Below are 24,265 nucleotides of genomic sequence, written 5' to 3' on the forward strand. Positions count from 1 at the left end.
TGACCTTCAAGTTCGCACATGCATGGCGGCGTCCGGTGCGGTGTGAGCTGCGAGCTAAGTGAAACCAGTGAAACTAGAGAAGCCATAGAGTTAATACAACTACAGGAAACGACAGGTGATAGCATGCTTCCCACGGGATCAGGGGGCTTGCTGCCCAAGTTTCTTCTTCTCAGGACAGTTTCCAGAAGGGCAGCAATACCCATTCTGCCTGCTCTGCAGAGGTACGCCGCTGTCGTTGCGAGCTACTGCGTCTTAGCGGATTGTATGAGATCTTGTAGTAAATGGCTGTTCATCAGAAGCGATTGAGTGTGCGCTAGGAGGTTACGTGTTGTTGGGTTTTTTGGTTTACTTTTTGAGGGACGTGCGATTGCGCACAGTAACAAAAAAACAAAAAAATATCCCCTATGTTAGCACACATTATTTCGTAGCGCAACTTGAAAGGGATTTAAAAGAATGCATTTGCACGAAAAAAAAAAAAAAAAATGGCCATAGTACTAGTTACTAAGAGCACTCATTCTGTGTTCTGGCCACTGAATGGGTTGTGCGTTGCGGAAGTTTAGAGAAAGTTGCTGGCCCCCTATCCTTAACGGAGGTAAACCAGCAGTGCTGATTTGTGAACAGTACTGATAGACTTTTCGCTGCATTCTCGCGATTTTATTTCATCCATCATGCAGGTGGTGAAAAATCGTAATGTCACTGGTCGTCTGCGCAGTTAAAATCTGCTTATTGCTATCGACAACTAACTCGTCTCTTTATTTTGTGTCCCTCTTTACCGACTTTCTTTGTACAACTGCATATGAAGAATATTTTGGCATATTTGGCAGCATAACTTTATGGTAACGTTTGCAGCATCATTCTTTCCTCGTTCAGCCGTAGACTGCTGGCTGTGCATACAACATTGCTGCAATCACCTGCCCATCCACAGTGTGTAATTGTATAACTGCCATATTTAACCAATATTATGTTTACTTTGTATACAATACTTTTATACCCGTATCCATACTTTATGTGGTACCCCCGAACTGGGGTCATTAAGGTAATAAATTGAGTGAAACGAAGCGAAATGCTGACATGCCATTCACTCTTTTTCATCAGACGTGCCGTTGGCGGGAAGGCTGATGCTGAAGACGACAAGCCTGTTGTGTACAGCACCAGCAAGGCAGCAAAGTGGAAAGCCGAACAGAGCTTTCGCTCAGAGTACGTATTGTTGGGGATCATCATGTACTGTGTCTTAATTTTTGTGCCTTAGAGCAGATTGAATATGAAGTCATCCTGTGAAGCCTCTCAAAATGCTCACTTAGTTTGTGCCAGTATGATGAACAAAACGGGTCATTAAAGCTGTGTCATGTTGAATTCCAATGGCAGATTGCGAGCGCTTGGCCGGATCACAAACGAAGTGTATCACTCCGGTGTAGATCCCTTCCCCCATATTTGCCATTGGAATGCGTTCGCTCTCGCGAGAGCGTGCTCCATGGTGGACGTAATCTAATCAGCGTGCACACTGCTTCTCGTGGCTCCGCCCTCGGCAAAGGGCCTCCGTTGCCTTTGCTCTGTTGTGAGCACATTTTTGCAGCTGTTGGTGAAACAAGCGTATCTAAGGGTGTGAATGTTTACGTTTCTTATAAAGCATAATCAGGTCTTGGTTTAGAGCTAACATATGTCTTTGAAGTGGCAGAGGTGCCATTTGAAAAAGCTGCTAACGACGAGCGCAGCGCGACGGCATCTTCAGCGAAGGGAATTAAAGCTTTTTTTACCTGCAGTAATTCAGGGGCTCGCTCGCTATAAAACAAATAATCTGAGGAATGCTTAAAAACATTGTTCTTGCGTCAGTCGGGATGCGGAACCATTTACGAGATCCAAATGTGAAAATATTATGCTTCGAATGTCGACGTTGTGCTAGCTACAGGGTTTCATCGTCTTGCTACCACCTAAGTGTGCAGGAGCAACGTTGAGAATCGCACATACAGCTCACGTGACGTGCTTTGTAAGGTTAAAATGAAAGAAAAGGTTACGACAGGTAAGTTATTCCGTCTTATGCTGCAGCAGCTTCTTTTGCTACCGGTAGCCATTGCTCGTCTATACAACGTTGTTGCGATGGCTGCTCACTGCGATAGGCCTGATGCTTATGCTTGCCGGTGGCGTTCGCTCCTTGCTCGATTTTGATGCAGCCCACCGTGCAGGAATTTTCATCATGACGATTTCGCAGTGAAAGTCGATTCCTTAAAGGTTGGCTAGCAGGTGCAGCTTTCATGTCATCCACAGCTGCACGAACCACCATGCAGCGACGAGGAAGGGAGAATGTGCCGGTCGTGGCAGGGAGCAAAAGTGGAAGCATGAGACGCGGCATACGCACTTCCGGCCAAATCCCCCAACTTCGGCAGAGCAAATATCGTTGCTTCACATAGTAATCCAGGATTCACACCTGATCCCAATCTGCCATTGGAACAGACAGCTCTTAGCCCCATTCTGCCATTGGAATACAACTGCCCCAAACGAAGCAGAAAAACATGATTCGGATCTGCCATTGGAAATCAGCATTAGAGAAAGAGCAACCGTGACTTGATTCTTCGACAATTGAGCAAAATACAGGTGTGGAACCTCAATCTGCTATCATGCATCTAATAAAAACAGGGTCATTGCCTGGGCAGAATTTCCCTATTTAGTTATCTTAAAAGTAGAAACTGCTGCAATAGTTGGCAAAGTGTGGCAGAGAAGAAACATCACAGTTTATTTTTTTAGCTATGTTACTTGCATCTTTTTGCATGCAAATTGTGCTCTTAGGCTGGCCTCATGAAAGTGAAAGCTGAGCGGACTACTTGAGTCAGCTGAAATGTAATAGAGTGCCTGTCACACACAAATCTGCATATGGTTTAGAATGGTAAGCGCTCTGTGCGCGTGAAAACTGAAAAAGCAGAGAGAAGGCTTCGAAGGGGAAACTCAAGCCACCACACTTTATACAGTAAAAGCTCGTTAATCCGGATCTCAAGGGACTGGAAAAAATGTCCGAGTTAACCGAATTCCGGATTATCGAATGGACCATGAAAATAACATGAAAAATGTACGACGCATAAACATACCTTTATTGCATGAAAAACTGCGTTATTTTTGTTTGCCTAGTCGCCGGAATTTGCGCGAGAACGATTTTCTTCAACCCCATCAGGTGGTGGTGCGCACGCTCACTGTCGCGGCACTCTACACAAAATTCCTCTAGTACAGCGAGGGCCTCCGCGGCCTCCTGCACGGTGCGACGTCGCGACGGCGGGTCGCGATCGTCTTCATCGGAATGATTTTCGTCCCCGTCGAGCACTTCCAATAATATGTCATCGTCAGTCAGCAGGCCAGCAACGGCAGCATCATCGTCTATTGCTACGTAGTCGGCAAGCTGGACACCACTTGGTAGGAGAAATTCAAAGCGCCTGTCATCCACCTCTTCGTTGTCCATATTTTCAGTGGGCTCCGGGGTATCCTCTGCAGTCACCTCTGGAGGAACGTCACAGTCATCAGGGCGGTCAAACCCGCTGTGCCTGAAGGAGTTGGCTATGACCTCAGCCGGCGTGTTGTTCCAAACTTGCGCTAAAATGTGAATTGCACTGAAGAGGTTTAGGTCATATTCTCGCCCTGCCTCCTTGCACAGCAGCATCCGTTCTAGCACATGCTTCCTGTATCTGCATTTTACGTGCCGAATTATGCCCTGATCCAGCGGTTGCAGTGCAGCCGCCGTGTTCGGAGGAAGGAATACGAGCTCGATGCACTCCAGCCCTGTCACTCGGGTGTGCGCGCTGCAGTTGTCCACTACAAGTAAAACTTTGCGCTTGTTAGCGGAGAAACGGCGGTCGAGTTGCCGCAGCCAAGCTTGAAAAATATCCGAGGTCATCCAGGCTTTTTTATTGGCTCGATACTCCACAGGCAAACGGGGAATGTTCTTAAAACACCTTGGGTTTTTTGCCTTCCCGATGACAAGTAGTGGCAGGCCCTCCGTGCCCGACATATTTGAAGCGAGAAGCACAGTGACCCTTTCCTTGCTCCTCTTCCCTCCAACGCACGGGTCACCCTTAAAGGTGATTGTTTTGTCCGGCAAGGCTTTGGAAAACAGTGCCGTTTCGTCGGCATTGAAGACGTCGGCAGGTTCATAACGAGCCAGGTACTGAAGAAGCTCAGTTGTCTTCCAGTCAGCAATGCGGCGTTCGTTCTCCCCACACACGTTTCTAAAGACTAATGCGTGCCTTTCTTTGAAGCGGGCGAACCATCCTTCAGACGCACTGAAAGATTCTGTGTTCATTTTCTGCGTGTACCTGTCAGCTTGCTGGCAGATCAGCGGACCACTCAAAGGAAGCTGTCCATCACGCATATCTGTAATCCACCGTAGCAGTGCTTCTTCCAGTTTCGGGTGCGCAGCCGTCCTTAGCCTTTTTCTGTTCCTGGTGAATTTGCCGCTGTCAAACGGTTCGAAAATTTTTTCTTTGTTTTTCACGTAGTCGCTTAGCGTGCTTCTCTTGACTCCATACTTTTTCATTACCTCTTGCCGAGAAATGCCTTCGTTCAGTTCCTTCAATATCTTTACTTTTCTTTCTAAATCATTTGCTGGCTGCTGTGGTCGTTTCGCTGGGGTGGCGGTCGCCATCACCATGAAGAACGACGGCGATAGCACAACGCACAAGCACAGTCGACGAACGCAACGTACACCCACAACACAAAGAATGAAGCAGCGTAGGGGCACTGTAGCGTAGGCGTAGCTCTGTCACACGTGGCGTTGAGCAGCAGAACCAACCGTCCCGTCGTCCTTGCAGCTTTCAGATGCTGGATGGTCCAGCGGCCCCAAACCCATGCATCGGGTGGTGGCTAGCGCCACCTAGCCACTGCTCGCTCATTCACTATCATCATCGTCATTCTCGAGCTCCTCATGCAGCTTTCGTTCGGTTTCGGTTTCTCCAACTCTCCTGCAGTCTCCTGCTACGCCGTCGGTTACGGCAAGGAGTGTGTGCCTTCGAACCGCCGAGTATCGCGCGGCTTACTGGAAGTTGCGATAGCCTTCGGGAGTTGTCTGAGTTAACCGGTGCGTGGCTAAATTCCTCCGAGCTAACGAGCATTTCACACCATTGAACTATACACAGTTTTGCCGGGACCGCGCCGCGAGTCCGAGTTAACCGAATTTCTGAGTTAACGAGATCCGGATAAACGAGGTTTTACTGTATAAGACTGAACAACAAACAAAACAGCGCACTACACATACACGAAAATAATGCTACAGAAAACGACGCAGCCTTACCACACTAATGGTCCTCACACAGAATCCACAAAGTCCCATTCATACCGTCTTGTTACCAAGCGCGGGTGGTTCGCATGCTATCTAAGACGCAGAGTAAAGACCAAAGCCCAAGAGGTACCTTGTCTCAAGAGACGCCGCTGCTCTACAAGAGGAGTGTCATGGACAGCCAGGTGAAAGGAGTCTGTACTGCCACTGGAAGTCGACATTAGAGCGTCCTCGTACCGGTGGTGAGGTCTCGGAGGTAGCAACAGCTGCTGGCTGAGTCGGCGTTTCAGAGGCGTTGACACAGGGCTCGCATTCCGAAGACGGGGTCAGTATCGTGATCCACGAGACCGGGGTATCAGAGGGACCACCCTGGTCGGTAGTCCTCACGAACGAACACCATCTGCAGCAGTTGACGGCCGTGCACCAACGTGTGCACCTAGAACGTTCCTCCCCTGTCCACGTCGCCACTCCTACTTCCTTTTGGGCACAACCTGCGGCTGCCAGTGGCTGAACCACCAAGTCTTTGGCCCTTGGACTGGGTGAATGCATGCTGTGGCTTGGTTTTCTATGGCTGGGATATGATGCTTACATTTCCTCTGTTGCCCTTTCAGTGTTGCGAGCAAGAAATGTATGCTTCGTATTCTTTTTCAGCATTTAAACTTCACTATTATTTGTTGGAGGGAAAAGGGAGAAAAAAAATGGCATACAAGACTTAAAAAAAAGTTATGAGGATTTCCTCTTGCCAGAGCATTGCATACTTATTCCAGCAGTTGAGTGCTATAACCGTAAAGATTGTGCCAACAGATGCACGTGTTATAGCATTGTAGTTTTCTGCCTGCACCATCCTGTTTTGATCGGCAAGGTCTTTGAGAACAGAAAGAAAAATACTGCCGTGAAACTTGATCTTTTACCTGAAACCTGATTTGCTGTTTGTTCTTACTTAATTTTTAGCCAAATGACACTTTCAAGAACAGGCTTGCAGACATGCAATTCAGTTCAATTTTGTTTAGCCAGTTTCTAGCTGCATTTCATTGATATCAGTCTTTCACTTCAATTTTATGCCTTGGAGCTACTCACGCTGGCGCACGCTGAGTTGAGGGGGAGGAGAGGAGGAGCATAATTTTAGTCGATATCTTCAGTTTTAGTGAAGCTAGTTTGAACTTTCTTTTGTTGTGGACATGACTGATGTAATACCAGTTGTTTGTGCGGGTTTGTTATAGTAAATAGCATTTCATGGTTAGTTTTAAGGCCCCATTCAGCAAAACACCTGCCATATTTCTCGCCTCATGAGTGGCATGGGCACGAGTTGCACCACGGCGTGTCCTCACGGGGACAATAAGAAAGTAAGGAAAATAAGTGAATCCTGCCTACACCAGGACGCGGAACGAACATCGTTTTCCTATCCAAGCGTGCAAACCACTAGTCTATGCTGACTTCCTGAGAATTAGAATGAATCCATAATGCTTGTCCAGTGCAAGGACGCTGGAAAGCGTTGAGGGAAAGAACAGCTGTAGTAGATAAGAAAAATAGAAATAATAAAATGAAAAACAAAATAATAAAATAGAAAAATAATGCCAGAGATATGACTAAAAGCGAAAAAGCCGATAATTTTAAAATGCGTGAAAAAGCAACGAAATGTAGAACAAGCTCATGACGAAATCAGGCCTGGCACTCGCAAGGCTTTCGTATTTCTGAATGCAAGCAGATTTAAATGCACCCTATTAAATTTTCATAATCTTATAGAAATCGTGATTTTAATGCCATTTTGCAACCCATCGACGGAGAATTCGTTTAAGGCCGCTTTACGGATGCTTTTTAGGCCCGCCCTGCACGTATGCGGGCGCGCCGAGATGACCAGTCCGGAGGGGCAGACAATAGCCCTCACCTGCATCCGTAATTCGCAGAAAAGTTGACTCAATCTCAACGTTTTGCCCGCACGTGCTGATCAGCAAGGCGACCGGATTGCAGCTATAGGGAACCCAAGCTGGGAGTTTGCTCCGCAACGCCAGCGCTCGGTTTCTAGTAGAGTGGAGAGGAACTATAAAACCTACGTGCATCCGCGCGCGCGCTGTGCACGGCTGTTTGCGGAGCCTGTGCAGCCCGCTCACTCGGGAACGCGTGTCATGGGCAGCCGCACGCGGAGTGGGAGAAGGAGAGTGAGGACGAGTGGGGATGGTCGCACGTCTGCGCGCAAAGCCGGCGCTCTTTGCCAGTGGGGTTTCTTATTTTTGCTTTTTTCTGTGCCTCGGCTGACATAGAGGCTGGCTGGAGGCATGTTTTTTTATTGGTGCTTTTGAAAGCAAGAAATTATGACTAGTTGATCGCCGCGGACATGGTTTTCAAAGAGCACTTGTTGCCAGGCGCAGACAAAAAAAATATCATGATCATTAATTCGCTACTCGAAGGCGAGAGGCAAACGACAGGTATTTTGAAGGACTTTAGGTGGCACCTCTTAATGTCTCTGTCCAATGTTGTTCAGAGAATTAAGGGTCCAGCCTTCTCGTTGAGACTAACCGATATGCTTGTACACAGCGACAAGTGCTCCGGGCGCTGGTTGGGGAGCTTCCTTTCCCTTTATGACTGCTCACTTGAAAGGGGTCTATTCAACTCTTTGGGGACAAATGTTTTAGGCAATGCTACCGGCGCCGTGGTGCCTGTTCTCGGCACGTTTAGGATGCATTCCCTACAAAGGCCCAAAGCATGCTGCCTTACCCTTTGGTTCCTGCAGACAGTGGTCAGGAGAAGTTCGCTCCTGCGGCGCTGCTATCCGAAATCAATAACCTAGCTACTTTTAACAATGAGGGGTTTCTAACGACCTGGGTCACTGACGAGAAGCTGAGGCATGCCATTTTTGCGGCAGTTACCTCTCTCCATGAGACGAAGAGCGAGGAAATGCCTGACGACTTTCCATGCAGACGGGGACATCTCTCCATGTAAACCTTTGTCTTAATTCTACAGCTACAATGTGCAATTCCTAGTTCAGCTATCTCCTCTAGCGAATGCACAGTTTTGAGCTCCCGATGCAGGATCACGTATGAGGATAGAATGATTGACGTATGTGTTTTTCCTCTATAAGCGCCATTGTGATCGCATAAATGACGAATATCTGTTTTTTGAGGCCGACTTGGTTCTGCAATGGCTGCTGCGGCATCGCCAGTTACAGAGGTGCGAGATACCCCCTCAAAAAAAAAAAAAGCCAACAACCATCTTGTTACCGTTTTCACACAAGCTTTGCGAAAAAAGCGTGCTGTCATTTTTTTTATTCTTGTTCTTTTTTTTCCCTCTTTGTTGGAGCGCGACGGCAGCCAGAACGTGTCCGGAGGAGGAGAGAAACAACCGAGCGCGCGCGCACAAACACATGCTGGAAAGCAGTGCGGAGCAGATGACAACATGCTTTTCAATGTGGTAGGGAGCAGACGACGCGGCCGCACTGCGCAGAGATTTTGACGGGGTCTCTATGGAGGGCGCTGACGCACAGAGCGGCGCAGCGCCCCCTGGCCCAAGTTTTCTCCCCTATTGGTTGCCCTGTAGGCAACGTCTCCGGCTCCTTCTCCTCGATCTCGCCAGGGCAACATGGCCGCCAGCGGTGCGAAGCGAAGTGACGAGCGAAGCGTAGATGGGGATTGTTGCTTTGCCGCGAAAACCAATATACTTAGCGCGCATTGCTAATACTAGTGTTCCTATCGACTGTAAACATTTCCCCTCAAGTCGGATCATATGCGCCACTGCTATCTGGGCTGAGCTGAAGACAGTGATCTTCCAACCGGCGAAGTGTATACGTAGCACCGATGTCACAATATGTTTTGTGATTATCGCAAGTGTTTCTAATACCCGCGAGAATTTTCACGGCCGACGGCCAGCAACAGTAGTTCACGGTGATATTCATGTGCACGAATCGGCTCCTCAGCGCATCGAAAAGTGCCCGTGTATATGCTGCGAAAGTGTTTAGGATTTGAGCGACTGCCTCCTAGCAAGGAAGAGAACTGTCCGTGTTTGCAAACTTCGTCACGCACTGTATTTTCCTAATGCTGAAATTAACTTGGTGACAGCTAGCCTAGCACCCGTTCCGCTGGTCGCAGTGATCACAACAGAAAAGAGCACACGATGTTTCCGCGACGTGTCGATCACGTGTCGGCTTTTTGCGGCTTTTATTTTTCTGTGACGTCCATGAATACTTGCCTGCTGAGTGATATCGCTGGTGAGCATGCGCAAACCTTACGTTTTTTGACAATGTAGGATACATTACAGATTTCTTTAGTCCTTTTTGCATTTGCTGTTCGTCTAAATTTGTTTGCACCTTGCACAGTGATCAGCCGGGCTTTCTGGTGGCCATATCAGTTTACATTTTTTGTATGGCACCACTGTACATGGTCTCATACCACATTTGCAAAGGTTAATTACCTAATTTTTTCATTGTGTTAAGTATTATCACATGGTTATTGGTTCTATAATGCTGATGTCGATCCGTTCTGAAAGCTCCTGGGCATGGATGTAACATCTGACTTTTTGACTCTGAGGTAACACGTAACAATCTGAATTCATACCTTTTCTGCTTGGAATGGGTTTGCTATTTGCATTCACAGACTCACTGCTTTGCTTTGCACCTATGCAGACTGTTACCTTAGCATTGCAGGATAAGGTTATAACGGAATGGTTACAGTCAAGGGTGGAAGTGCTGCTCCATTGCTCCATTCTGCCCCAAACTGCATTCCCTGCTGCATCCTGCTCGAAAATGCAATATTGCTCCAAAACTGATCCAAACTGGTTGTTTTGATGTTGTGCCATCAAATTTAGCAGAACATGGGAACAATGTCATTGCACCAGTAGCAGAGATATAACGCATCTTGCGCTAGGTTTAATACAAATGAAATTTTTGTAAAGGAAGGAAGTATGGAGCATAATAAATATTTGTTTGCAAGTAAATTTAGTATGAGCCGCCAGCAGTTGGATATACCTGCAAAAAAAAAATGCACTGTACATGTGATGTAGCACCTCCTGTGTCTTTTTAATTGCCAATGGAGAGAAGCGAGATCAGCAAGCAAAGTAGGTAGCACAAACTGCTGTGAACCCTGTCCGACTTCAAAAACTGCATGAGTTATTTTAATGGTTCTGCTGTGAAAACAAGCTGGTACTTCACCATCAAGCCTCTTTGTAAGTGACAAGCTTGCCAGGCCTATGGCAAACAAAGCCATACTTGGAGCGTTATGTGGGTTTGTATATGTGAAGAACATGTGATAATTTGAGAAAAGACGAAGAAAGAAGACGACGTTTGGAAAAAGAAGAAGAGAAAAACGTGGAGGTTGGCTCGAGGAGCGCGAGGCACGAGCAGGGGAGAACAGGCGAGCAGCGGAGCCGATTGGCTGTCCAAGGAGCTCGGAGCGGTGCGTCTTCTGCCAGGCCTGACCCGGGGATCCAGACCTGGGGCCTGCTGGCCGTATCCTGTCCTGTTGTCCTGTCGTCCACGAAACTCGGAACGGTGGTCGGGCCCGGGAGTGCCACAGCGCCAGCTCTTCACTGGCACGAGCGTTCGGCGCCGTGCTGAGCCCAGACACGTCGGGGAGGCCTGACGCATCGGCCGTGGAAAGGCAACCCGAGGCCTCTTGCCTCTACTGGGCCCCGTACGGTGGCCTAGCCTTCCGCTGGGCTTACTGAGGCCCTACTGCACCGACCCTTCAAAACTCTGACCACCCGGAGCGTCTGCACCGGCTTCTCCATCCAACAACTTGGTGACTTTTTGACAATTTGTGTTTTGTCATCGTCCCATTTGCTTGACCTACTCTCGTCCCGTCCATATGTGTACATAAATTATTCGTTGTTAGCTTGGTCAGTCTGGTCGTCTATTTAGATTGCTGAATCTGAATAAGCCACAGAATAAGGTGGCCAAAAGATCTAAAGAAAAGAACCTCACAGTATACAAAAGCTGTCAAACACTAGGGAGCTTCTCAATAGTATTGGAAAGGCATACGGGCTCTATCGCCAAAATATTAAAAATGAGCATCAGCATTGCTCAAGCAAAGAATGGACTATTGGCAGAAGATGGTGAAGTAAAAAAGCAGTAGGATGGACAGGCTGCCCTTCAATGCCATTTATCTATATCCCAAAGCTGTTCCAAAATGCTCAAGCCTGCATCCACTCCTGTAGGCCTCCGCCATATTTACAAACGGACAAGACGATCGATGTCGTGCTGTAGTCGTCTGCGATCCCACAGTAGGCAAAAAGCATGGGAGCAGCACTAGCACCAAGCTTGTCGAGGCGCATTATTGTGGTCTGAAGGTGCCTTCTTGGCAGACGAAATAGCCATGTACTCGGGAATTTATCAGGCCAGACATAGGATCTAAAAGGATCATGTAATAGACCATATCAGGGGGCTTTGAGGTGTATTCTAAATAAATAAATATAAAATAGATATCCACTAGATAGGGAGCGGAAATGTCATGCCCATTACTCTGAACTCCAAATTAGTATCGCTGTAAGAGTGCATCGACATTTGAATCTATCAATTCAACATAGGTAAACGCTTTAGGTCAGACTACATGTTCAGTTATGAAGCGCAACAGCAAGCGTTACGTTTGTTGCTAGTCTGTTCCAAGTTTTTGCTAAGGTCGGCCTGTGGTATATTATATACCTTTACATGCTTTGTTCGTTTGTCATGTCAGAGATGAGTGCGAAGCTACAAAGGCATTGAACGTGCATAAAACAGAATCAGATTTGAGATTTTGCATTTCCTAAACAGAAAATTGCAATTATCAAAGGCATTTGACCTTAGAATTGTGCTCCAAAACATAATTCAAATGCTCCAAAACTCGTTTCGTTGCTCCAAAGCTGCTTCAAAATGGCTTTACTACTGCTCCCAAAGCTGCTCCAAAATGCTCGAGCCTGCTTCCACCCCTGCTTAATTCATTTTGTGCAATGACTAGCCAATGAGCTGCCAAGCCTTGCAGTGGTGACTTACTGCTAACTATTTTAACATAAGTAAAAGTGATTTGGGAACCAGAGCGTGAGCTGAAGGACTCAGTGTGCCTCACAGTAATAGGTTCACAAAAATATTGTGCACAGTATAATGAACTGTACGATGGCAGTTTCACAGAGCAGCAGCCATGTAATTCTGTCTGTTTTACTTTTGTACTCAAATACAAAGAGCCCTAAAAGCCCTCACACACTATACTATAAACCTAGCTACCACAGTGGCAGTCTTGTTTGCAAGCATTGCCGTGCGTATTAATGAAAAATACATGGGTCACAGAGCCCCCATAGGCTCTTGTTTATTGTCGAAACAGCAAACTTTTATGTTAATGAAGTGTAAAGGCATTGCAAGGTTCATCTGCAGAAAATGTTTTCGTAATGTGAGTCGTGCATGTCCATATTAACAGGATCCATGTTGACGAGGCACTGCTGTGTATGTTAACCCATTTATTTTTTAGTTATGGTAATTACACGAACAGCCAGGCTGTGTGTTTTTAAACTGTGGGACTCAAGAAGGACGTTTCTGTCTGGAAAGTGTGCAAGATAATTACAACACTTTGTTTCATGGAACAAAACTTTGTTGAGTGGAAAATGTGTCAGCTTAACCTGCTCTTAAAACTTTTACACAACACATTACAACTCATTCAGCTTCTACCATATCAGTTAAGACCACAGCTGCATCACGACCATTTCATTTGAAGGTGACCCCAAGACAAAAGCTTACCTGTCTTTATGCCAGCAAACCATGCATACCAAGTATCCCGGCTGAATTTAATCAAACAATAAATTAGGTGGAGTGGTCTAGGCTAGTGAAACCAATAGAGAACTATTCAGAGTTGATTGCCCTAGTCTCCAGTGGCTTTTCGTTTGCCATGGTTCTTCTGCAGCTGGCAAAAACTAATTAGTTAAATTTTTTTTCATTGGCCCCAAGAGCAAAGCATCCGTTCTAAAGTTGTAGATAGTGTTGAAAAACAGCTACCCACAACGTTTTCATCACGGTATGATTTCCATAAATTTATTCACTGGCTTCCAAATCGAGCTACCATATTACTAGCTGCTCACACATATCTCACCCACATCATGCAAAGCCATACCATGGAGAGCACTTCTGACAAAAGCCAATTTTTTTCACTGAGCCACGTTTCGGGACATTGAAGTGTAATTGCTGTCATGCAGACGCATCCTTTATTGGGCTTTTTGCCATTTAAGATGATAAAAAAAATGCATAATAGAAGGCACCTTGGGGCAAACATTTCTGTCAGCTGTTTTGGAAGGCAGTTTACTCTTTCTTTATACTGATTGTTCTTGAAGCTAATTTGAATGCTAACTATTTATAGTCTTAATCATTATAAGGTTCAATAATGAAAACCAAACTAGGCCAAGCAACTCTCAACGGCCCGCAGCTGGATTAATTCACTAGGCTAGGGAACATCGCCTTTTTGAAAGCTAGGACGCCTGGTATATACCACACTCCATGGTCTCTGTTTTTTTTTTTTTTTTATTTTTAATGTCACAGCCACCTTCTGTTTTAAGTACATCACACAATATGCTAGGATTTGGTTTCTTGAACTCTAGGATTAAAAGAATGTGTTTTATTGCACAAGCATTTCTCAAATTAAAATAAATTGCATTCACCCGACATCAACGCTTTCATAAAGCAGCAGCACAATGAGAGTCTTTTGGAACAAACATGTAGTAATGTAGGGCAAACTGTAGCTAATCTAAAATACCTTCATTTCCATCCTGGGCAATAATTACCTTGGGTCTAGTCCCACATAGCAATAGCTACACGTTTCATGCCGAAATGCTCATGCTTTAGCTTGCATGTTACAGCCCTGAACTGCATCCAAGAAATCAATCAGTTGTGAGTGAGCTGTTTTTCTCTTCAGGTAATGCCGTTGAGTCTCCATTTCTTTTTCACACATCTGTCCCATATTTCATTTTAATTTTCCTTTAGGGAGATTGGGTGGAAGTCGAAAGAGAGCTTGCATTTGTTCATACTTGAGGCTATTCAATGTTAGATCCTATTCCATGATTGGTATCTTTCCCGGGTTGCGCTGGTGCAGACTTCACTACGTTTTTTTTTTTTTTTTTCAGCCCTTTTCTGTATGCCGGAATCGTCATATCATTCGTTTTTGAATGTTTCTTTCAGCATTCGTGATTTTAACGCGTAGTGAATGTCGCCATTATAGATTCTCGTCTTTTATCCTCACTGCACACATATACATTGGCATCAACGGGACCAGTGCGTGCTACTTTTGCAACTATAACTGGGTCCACAAAACAATAAAGTAAAATGGCTTCGTCAATAGTAGCAATCGTGCTCATCGGTCGTCGAACTATGAATGCACGTTCATTCGACAGTGCTCAATTTAAATTCGGTGTAAAAAGACTTCTATATAAATCAGCGAAGGCATGCTAGAAAAGCCAGAAAAGTGGACAGACGATTGCGGCGGCAGCTACGAACCGTGCGAGCAAAAGCCAATTCAAATTTACGGTGCTGGCCTTGTAAGCACTCAAGAACTCTACTGATGCGCTACTCATCTGGCAGCTAAGAGCCCATGAGCACAGCAAAAACCACGTCATGGTGATCCCGAGGCAAGTGAATTGCGCCGAGGTGCCGAAGTCGGTAGCACTCCGCAGCACGGGTTGCGCGCCAGCTTTGAATGTAATTTGAGAGAGCACGCTATTGGAGAGAAGGCGATGCCCGCCATCGGGATGCTGGAACCTTCCGGCTGAACGGCAGTCAGCAAAACGATCGTACAACACCCCTTCCGCACCACGTCTGCAAGCGAACAGAAAACGTGCGGACCGCAGGCTTGCGTAACCGGTCGAAAAGTGAACGTACAGCGGCCTTTAGCAGATTCGTGCTGCGGGCTGCTGGGCTGCGTAGCAAGCCCTTTCAGGTGTTCTCCCCGGAGCGCTATTACCATGGGAAAAGCACGATTGAGTGGCGTGCCTTTTAGTATGCCAACAACCTGGAAGATTTGGGATATACGATCACATGTATGTACCATTCCATTGCTTTTCTGCTGCCAGCAGCCCAAGGAGAATGAAACTTTGGGGGCAGAAACAGCGGACTGGTAATTACAAGGCAGTCGTGTGTGCTGCAGCTATGATTACTGAAAAGAAAACAAAGCTATAATGACAACGAGTCGCTGCTTGAAAGAAGGTTGTCTACCAGGAAATATCGCAAACACACGACTGCCTTGTCATTGCCAGTCCGCAGTTTCTGCACCCTGAGTTTCATTCTCCTTGGGCTGCTGGCAGCAGAAAAGCAATGGAATGGTATATATGACTGTACATCCCAGATCTTACTGGTTTACGGAACAATTCCCAGCTGGTACCAGTTGGTCCCCATCGAGTTCCAATTTTGAGTCCCCATTGGTTCCAATGTTCCAATGGGAACTCAATGGGAACCAACTGGGAATTGTTCCATAAACCAGTTGCATTGAGGCCACAGAATAATTGTGGCTTCAATGCAACCGTAACATTTGCAAAACTGGTTTGGTTTGGTTTTTAACGTCTCAAAGCGACGCAAACTATTAAAGTATGATCATGGAAGACAGTTGGGCTTCCATGTTCATGTCGCAGTCATTAATGAAAACTATTAGAGACGCCGTTCACTTAATTTTACCTTGTCATATACCTAAGCTGCAGTTAACGTGCTGGCCTTTTATTTTTCCAGCGTTTTATACATTTGCGCCTAGGTGCTTACGTGTTCTGGACACATAAATGTATTCGCGTTGGCCCAGGAAGCTTGCGTTTCCTCGAGCTTATCTTCCTAGCTCGTGGTCTGATAAGAAGGGAGGCGACGAAGTGCAGATGGTAGCTCGTCATGGACATTTTTTTTTCAGCCTAGAGTTCATGTTTTAGAGGAAATACTTAGGCAGGAGTTTAACCTTGATAAGCCAAGTAACCAAAACGAAAGCGGCGGAACATTCGCTTCATCTACCTATCTTCGTCACTGTGCGGCAGCTCCGCGGCTGCTATGTCCACTGCATGATCGGATTCAGCCTGTCGTCTTCTCAACCTCTGAAACGCAGACTGTTCACGAGGCCCTGTATCAAACATGACTACTGCTGCTGTTACATTGTCAAGAGTTGTTGCAATCCGTTGGCGCCGAAAGAAAGCATTTAAACCTGCATTTAAAGGTCACTGGGTATCCGCTCCTGGGTTTCGGCGCGTGGCGGGATTATAATGAACTATAATATATTTATTCTAGTTCACTATTAGGCGGAATCAAAGAAGGACATAATCAGCTATAATATATTTATTCTAGTTCACTATTAGGCGGAATCAAAGAAGGACATAATCAGCTATAATATATTTATTCTAGTTCACTATTAGGCGGAATCAAAGAAGGACATAATCAGCTATAATATATTTATTCTAGTTCACTATTAGGCGGAATCAAAGAAGGACATAATCAGCTATAATATATTTATTCTAGTTCACTATTAGGCGGAATCAAAGAAGGACATAATCAGCTATAATATATTTATTCTAGTTCACTATTAGGCGGAATCAAAGAAGGACATAATCAGCTATAATATATTTATTCTAGTTCACTATTAGGCGGAATCAAAGAAGGACATAATCAGCTATAATATATTTATTCTAGTTCACTATTAGGCGGAATCAAAGAAGGACATAATCAGCTATAATATATTTATTCTAGTTCACTATTAGGCGGAATCAAAGAAGGACATAATCAGCTATAATATATTTATTCTAGTTCACTATTAGGCGGAATCAAAGAAGGACATAATCAGCCATCTACTCTGCCCGAACCGCTAGCTTGGGCCAAGACGGCGCTTCTTTATTTTAGACAGCAGCAGAAGCTATTTATACTCCCAGACAACTTTTTCTAGCTATTCAGCCAGAGCTACAGAGCTGAAAGGCATCAGCTCTGCGCATCAAAATGTAGTCCTTTCGTACATTTTGCAGATCGTGTATTGGAATTCTATATGGTCATGATTGTCACGTGACTAGACAGAGGCGCGTGCGTGGTTACCTCGGTTTCGGCGGCGGCTGTGTGATGCCGTAGCTGCCACATGGTTTCTCCTCGGTTCGAGGCCAAACGTGCAAACAGCAAAGAAGCTATACAGGGGAGTAGTAAAAGCTTTCGCTTTTGAAATGTGGTCATAGTGTCTCAGCAAAACAGTACAACTTTGGGACTCGGAAGAAGGAAAGGCTGGACACAAAAGCGCTTTCCAATGCTTCCTTCGTCGGTCGGTGTTTCACGGTATTTACCAGTCGTGATATAGCCCGTTCAACCACCCTTGCATGGTGTCCCAGCGGTCCCGGGTCTGAGCAGGTCACGCCTTCACCCCTGAGTGCGGCGAACAGCCTTACATCTCCATTGTACTACCTGGCCTTAGTATTTCTAACCGTCTGCCATACCATTTGGCATTATGTGCAGGATTCCTGATGCTCCGGGGGTGCAGCGCTGGTCTGTGCTGGCCAGCGTGGTAATCTTCATGGTCTACTTCCTCATACTACGCGAGGAGAATGAGTTCGATCAGCACTTGGTGCGACCCCTGTCGGAAACGATTCCAGGCATAGACAAGGTTCTCCCACCACCACCAGCACCCGCACCGACCAAGTGGGTGCCGCCGGCTTGGCGTGGCTGACTCCAGACCTAGAGGCACCCAGATACTATAGACACTTGCTTGGCTGCGAATGTGCCGGATACAACGATGGATAATACCCATCTTCCGCTGTTGGGCGTCATATAAATCTTTTTTTTTTTTTGCATAGGCATGCCGAAGGCAGATGGTCACGTGGCCTCTATGTAGAATAAAGTGCACATTGTTTTGTGTTGCCATTGTTAATTCTGCCAAATTATTTGGTAAAGTGACCGCGATTGCCGATTCCATTATTTGTTCGCAATGTGTCGGCATGTAGAAGCTGCTGTTGCCTTACATCGAGTTTTGGGTCAGTGTCATGTTTGTCTGCGGACGCATATGTGATATTGGAATATATGATACTGGTCAACGCCGCTTGCGGTATAGGGCTAGCCAGCTACCGAATTTTTTATCTGTTGTAGGCCGTCATTGCACCCGCCACCACTTAGGTGGTGGACAACGGCTGTTGCGGCGCGCGTCTTTATCTCCCTCTTCTTTTATTGCGAAAGCATTACTACGCCAGGTTTTTCCCCACCGGGCTGGGGCAGTGGTGACGCCCGACTACTGCCCGCAATACCCGGGTTCGAACCCGACCTCGGCAGCTGCGTTTCGGTGGAGGCGAAGCGAAGAGGCGTCCGTGTGCTGTGCGATGTAATTTCACGTTAAAAATCCCCAGGTGATCGAAATTACTCCGTAGCCCTCCACTACGGCTCTTCTTTCTCTCTTTCCCCTTTGACTCCCACCTTCCTCCCTTCCCTTACGGCGCGGTACAGGTGTCCACAGACAAGTGTGACAGATACTGCGCCTTTCTCTTCCTGTGAACCAATTATTAATTACGCCAGGTTTAACGAAGAGGCATCGTGTACTGTGCGATGTCAGCGCACGCTAATCCCCAGTTGGTCGAAATTACTCCGTAGCCCTCCACTATGGCTCCTCTTTCTGGTTTCACTACCACCTTCCTCCCATCCCTTGCGGGCAGTTGAGGTGTCCACAGAAAACAAGTGAGACAGTTACCGCGCCTTTCCCTTCCTATAAATCAGTTTTTACGCCAGGTTTCGCCTTTTCGCAGTACTACCCTTCACGGTCGATGGTCGGTCATGTGACAACTGACATCATACCAGAGCGGGAGACAGGGTAGCAAGTCGGCTCTTCGGCGCGCCGTAGCTACGCTCCCTCCATGGTCGAGCGGCGGCGGTAGTCGTTCACGTCACTACTGACGTCATACCAAAGCGAGAGACGGCGGGACCGTCAGCTCTTCAGTGCGCCGCAGATAAGCTCCACGGCCGGTCGGCCACCTGCGAACGGCAAGCGATTGACGTCATACAGTGGTAAGTGCAGTAACCAGGAATTTTACAAAGACCACGCGTTTCTTGAAGGAGTATGAAAAGAGGACGGCGCTGAGGCTCAAATGTACGAAGGGTAGGACCGTTCTGATTGAAGCTTCTGCAGTTCCATTGAATCCCATGAGCCATAGTACTCCAGACTCCGCAACGCAGCCGCTCACAGAAGGGCCGCAAAAGCCGTTCGCCTACCCGCCGGCCGCAACCGGTCACAGCGTCTGATTCCGCCTATACCCACATGCTGGGGCTAATCCGACAGGAACGCGCCCAAGAGACACGGAAGCTTGAAGAAACTCTGCAAAAGGAAGTTAATGCAACTCTTACTGCTGCCCTCACTTCCATGCAGAGCCATCTGCAGACTGTTTGAGGAGTTCCAACGTATCACACTCACAGACGATAGTAAGCGCCGTAAATCTGTGGCTCTTCCTTATTCCTTAACGACAACCAACGGAGAGAGTGATGCGCAGCTGGCACCGGCTGGTTGTGATGTCACTTCTCCGGCGCCGTCAGAGCGCGCAGCGAAGCGCGGCCGCGAGGACAGCTCCGACAGACTAGTGTGTGTGAATAACTTTTATTTCCACCAGAATGGAGGCCCCCTGCCCCCCGCCCGTGGCACGTAGGCCTAGGGGACGGGGGGCGGGGCTTCCGCGATTATAGGCAGACAGAGAGATCTTGGTTCTTTGCGGCTTCTTCTGCCAGGCGGATGGCTTGTTTCTGCAAAGATGGGTTCTCGCTCCGCAGAAGGGTTTCCCAGGCTTCTCTACTAGTTTTGTCTTAGCTCCTGTGGAGCTAGCGCATACCCAAATTACGTGGTTGAGGGTCCCTCTCTCCCCACATTGCTTAGATTTATCATCCTGTCGCTCATCTTTCTGGGCGTGATAGGCCCAGACCGGGTGGATGTAATTCCCTGCCTGTAGACGCCACCACGCGGTCGCCTCTTTGTGGCTCAGACGCTTATCTGGTGGTGGCACCAGCTTTCTGCTTTGCCTATCATTTTCGACTATTTCTTTGTAATATAATATCCGTTCATCCATGTTCTGGCAATCAGGCGGCTTCATGGTTACCCGGAAGTAGAGATCTCGGGCTGACTCGTGTGCAGCCTCGTTACCAGGAACAGACGCGTGCGCTGGAGTCCATATTAAGCTGACTTCTATTCACCTGTTTTCAGCTCAGGATTCTCACCGCTTCTGGTGCGATCGTGCCCTTTGTGTAATTGTAGATGGCAGTTTTGTTGTGACTAATTATGAATTTTGCTTCCATTCCTACGCAAGCAAGCGCTATCGCAACTTCAGCAGTTTCGGATTCTGATAGTGGCTACCGATACTGGGCCGCCTCGGCCGTCGACTACCGAGGCTACCGCCGCACCAGACTTCGCACTCGCCGCATCAACGTATGCAACTGACTTGCTGTCCAGTGGTTCGAAGCGCTTTTTGAGTGCTTCTGCTCTCTTTTGCCTCCTTTCCGCATTGTATATTAGGTGCATGTGTCGAGAAAGAGGGGAGATGGTTAGCTTATCTCGGTATATTTGTGGGATGCTCAACTTTGGTCGCATCCCTCTGTATGTCTGCAGGCCTACCATATTTAAAATGGCTCGTCTTGTAGTTGTCTGACTTAGCCTTTCGAGTTGCGACACTCTGCCTCTGGTATTTCTTCCAACGTATTGTTCCGTATTCCCATAGCGAGCAGCATCTCTGTGGATGCACTCATTGGTAGGCCCGGGGCCCCCTTTATGCTTCGTCTAATGAGTGCTTCTAATTTTCTTTTTTCCTCTGCTCTAAGGTTTAAACATGGCGTAGAGTAGCTTATGCGGCTTATGATATAAGCCTGCATAAGTCTGATCAAGCTCCTTTCTTTTAAGCCTCGGCCCTTCATTGTTATTTTTCTGAATATGCCTAGGACTTGTGTGGCGTAGTCTTCCAGTTTCTTTAGTATTCAATCGTTGTATCCATTCTCTTGAATGTATAGCGCCCTCGGATTCGTATTTGATTAACCTTTGGTACGGACATTCCTTCAACTTTCATATCGAATTCTCCGATTTGCTTGCACCTCAGCGGTTTTGGGTTGTAGACTAGTAGTTCTGTTTTGTGCGGTGAGCACGAAAGCCTCCTACTAGCCGCGTCGTCTGCTACAGTGTCTGCCGCGGCCTGCAGTTGTCTATGCTCGCACCACTCCCCTGGTTTATCCAGAGATTGATATCGTCCGCGTACATGCTAAATTTGAGCTCCTCGATGTTGCTCAGTTCTTTTGGGAGACCCCTAATCGCCACATTGTAGAGGAATGGGGAGAGACCCGATCACTGTGGTGTGCCCCTGCTTCCTAGCTGCAATGTGGGGGACTCAATGTCTTGGAATTTAATACAGGCTGTTCTGTCTGTTAAGAAGCCTCTTATGTACAAGTTTTCCCTCTGAATTTAATCCTAGCGCCAGCGGAAATAATCCGAGTGCCGACTGATATTATCTAAGCGCTATGTAATTTAATTCGAATGCCAAGCATTTAATCATAGCGCCAGGATATTTAATGCAAGCGCCAACTCGAATAATGTCCGCGCCAACCAATTTAATCCGAGTGCCAACGCAATTAATACAAGCGCCAGCGAATTTAATCTGGGTGCCAACCAGTTTAATCCACATGTGAAAAATGAATGTGGTGGAGGGCTCCAAAGCATAAAACATAATTCCAGAAATAAATAGAAATTGAGATCACATTCCAGACCATATGCGACGAGTAAGCGAAGCGTTAGCTTATGGGATGACTTTCGTCAATATTATGACAAACGCACAATTTCGGTACTGAAATATTGAAGGGTCCCACAGCTGTGGCTTACTGGCTCTATATTCCAAGAGGACAATTTATCCCACAAATGTGCGCACTGCTGATTACAGAATATATACGGAATTAAAATGTCTTCGATGAAACACAATTATTTTATCACATCATTAAAAAATTTTTAATCAACCGTATCTAATTTAGCTGTATGTAATTTCATCAGCCAAACATTACACAGCCAACGCAAAAAGGTTCCAAAGCAGACGGCAAGTTTTCCGCCTCCGTTTACTCGGTGCCGAATTGTCGTCTGTTTTTGCGCTATGCTAGGAGAATGAATGAAAACACAGACACGTGAATTCACTGTTAGACTTTCTTTTGCAAGAAATAGAAATGTTTTCTCAAGAGCATAAAACAAAAACTGCTAGAAACGCAGAGGACAAGAGATTTCAAAGCAGGCGGCAATCTTCGCGCCTCCGTTGTGTGTGCCGCGTTGTCGTCTGCATTTGCACGACGGAGTAGAGCCGGACGGTGGTGGTGCGTACTCGTATATTATAGGCAGATGGTAGTCTGCGCTTTTTCATTAATTTTGCATGAACTTTAACGCGCATTATTTTCTTCCATGGAAGTTGATGAGCAGTGCCCTGACATCCTAATCGGCCACCGAAAACGGGGACTGCCGTTCAAGCCTCCAGGTGCACCAAAAAGAAAGAACAGCAAAGTCTCCGAGCATGACAGGGTCAGAATTCTCGAAGTGTCGAGGCGTGGAGGAGATGTGAAAAAATTGGCAGACACACTGGGCATCAATTTAGAAACTGCGAGATCCATTGCAGCTAGCGATAGAGAAGCGTTGAAGAAAGACGGAATATCGGTTGGTTTGTGGAGTTTAACGTCCCAAAGCAACTCAGGCTATGAGAGACGCCGTAGTGGAGGACTCCGGAAATTTCGACCACCTGGGGTTCTTTAACGTGCACTGACATCGCACAGCACACGGACGCCTTGCTTTTCGCCTCCACCGAAAAGCTGCCGCCGAGGCCGGGATTCGATCCCGCGTCCTTGGGAACAGTAGTCGAGCGTCGTAACCACTGCGCCACTTCGGAAATGAGGTAGTAACGGCTCTAAAGAGTATTGTGGATAACAACCTTGCTTTCACGTTAAAGCAAATAAAGCAAGCAGTGGAAGAAGAGTTGCCGGGAATCGCCATCAGCACAAGTAGCATTGATCGCCTACTGGATTCGCACGGTTACGCTATGAAGTTGATGACTCAGAGGCCGATTGACCGCAACAGAGACGACGTGAAACGCAGCCGCAAAACATACGCGCAATTGTTGCAGTGTGAAGCACCTCGCTTGTGCAGGTTTTATGTCGATGAGACCAACTATAACATATGGTGTTCAAGGAGCTTCGGCCGTCCAGTGACGGGACAGTCTGCGGCGCAGACGACGACTGGCACCAAAGGAGCAAACCTTAACATTCTCGCCTGCATGTCCGCAAATGGTGTCATTCATTGGACGGCCGTAGACAAGGTTCACTGGGTCGTTTTCATGAATTTTGAGCGACATATCAGCCCGTGTTGAAAGTGAAGAACCTGGTTCTGAAGCGGTTTTTATTTTCGACAATGCTCCAGCTCACAGCCGTGCGGAGCAGGCAAGCCTGGCCAGTCAGATGCACTTGATCAAGCGGCTGCCTCCTTACAGTCCATTTTTCAACCCTATAGAGGAAGTCTTTTCGAAGTTCAAGTCGGAAGTCAAAGCTTTCCTCAGCGAGCGGAGAGACCTGGTGTATAATCACTCCTCCCGGAATGACTAAAAGGACCATCGACGCAGTTTGTTGCTCGACGCTGCCCGACACTGTATGCAGCAAATACAAAGGGTAGAGTGTGCTGCTTTTGACCGCCATAACTTTTCTTTTATACGGGCAGCTTTGCATGAAGACGATATGTAAAACGCTCTGAGTTAGACTTGACTAATGTCTCCTAGAAAATAAAATTGCATTTCAGTCGGCTACTTCTGTGTTTGTACGTGCTTATAGTTTGTTGGCAACCTACGCTGCTAAGATTGCCGCCCAGGCAAATTAAGTACTGCTGCTAAGGTGACCATAGTGAGAAGCCAGTAGCTATTCCTGGCCTGGGTTGTAAGCTCCGCTGTACATAGTTTCATTCACTCTACCGTGTCGCGGCCAGACTGAAAGCAGGGGCGCGCTCTCTCTTTCCGTGGTAGCGTTACTCTAAGTCTTCACGCCGAAACCAACTGTGTGTTACACTGATCCTTTTCTGCTAGTGGTGTTAAATCATGATTAGAAACCCAAATACATTTCTG

General features: G+C 46.9%; 1 protein-coding gene across 1 annotated transcript; it reads left to right on the forward strand.

The window, feature by feature from the left end:
- LOC146188501 (uncharacterized) lies at positions 1-23,953 on the forward strand. The gene is made up of 3 exons (XM_084603812.1): positions 1-221; positions 1,096-1,197; positions 17,640-23,953. The coding sequence occupies exons 1-3, from the start codon at positions 19-21 to the stop codon at positions 17,848-17,850; spliced, it is 516 nt and encodes a 171-aa protein (XP_084459938.1). The 5' UTR covers positions 1-18; the 3' UTR covers positions 17,851-23,953.
- Positions 23,954-24,265: the final 312 nt, after the last annotated feature.

This window comes from Amblyomma maculatum, chromosome 5, assembly GCF_055883805.1.
Source record: "Amblyomma maculatum isolate TAMU_Amacu chromosome 5, ASM5588380v1, whole genome shotgun sequence".
Classification (NCBI taxonomy): Eukaryota; Metazoa; Arthropoda; class Arachnida; order Ixodida; family Ixodidae; genus Amblyomma; species Amblyomma maculatum.

Excerpts from the sequence above, each read along its gene's own strand:
- LOC146188501 (XM_084603812.1), top strand. The coding sequence starts at position 19 with ATGCATGGCGGCGTCCGGTGCGGTGTGAGCTGCGAGCTAAGTGAAACC. Across the intron at positions 222-1,095 it reads ATTCTGCCTGCTCTGCAGAG|ACGTGCCGTTGGCGGGAAGG; the intron begins GTACGCCGCTGT and ends CTTTTTCATCAG. Across the intron at positions 1,198-17,639 it reads GAACAGAGCTTTCGCTCAGA|GATTCCTGATGCTCCGGGGG; the intron begins GTACGTATTGTT and ends CATTATGTGCAG.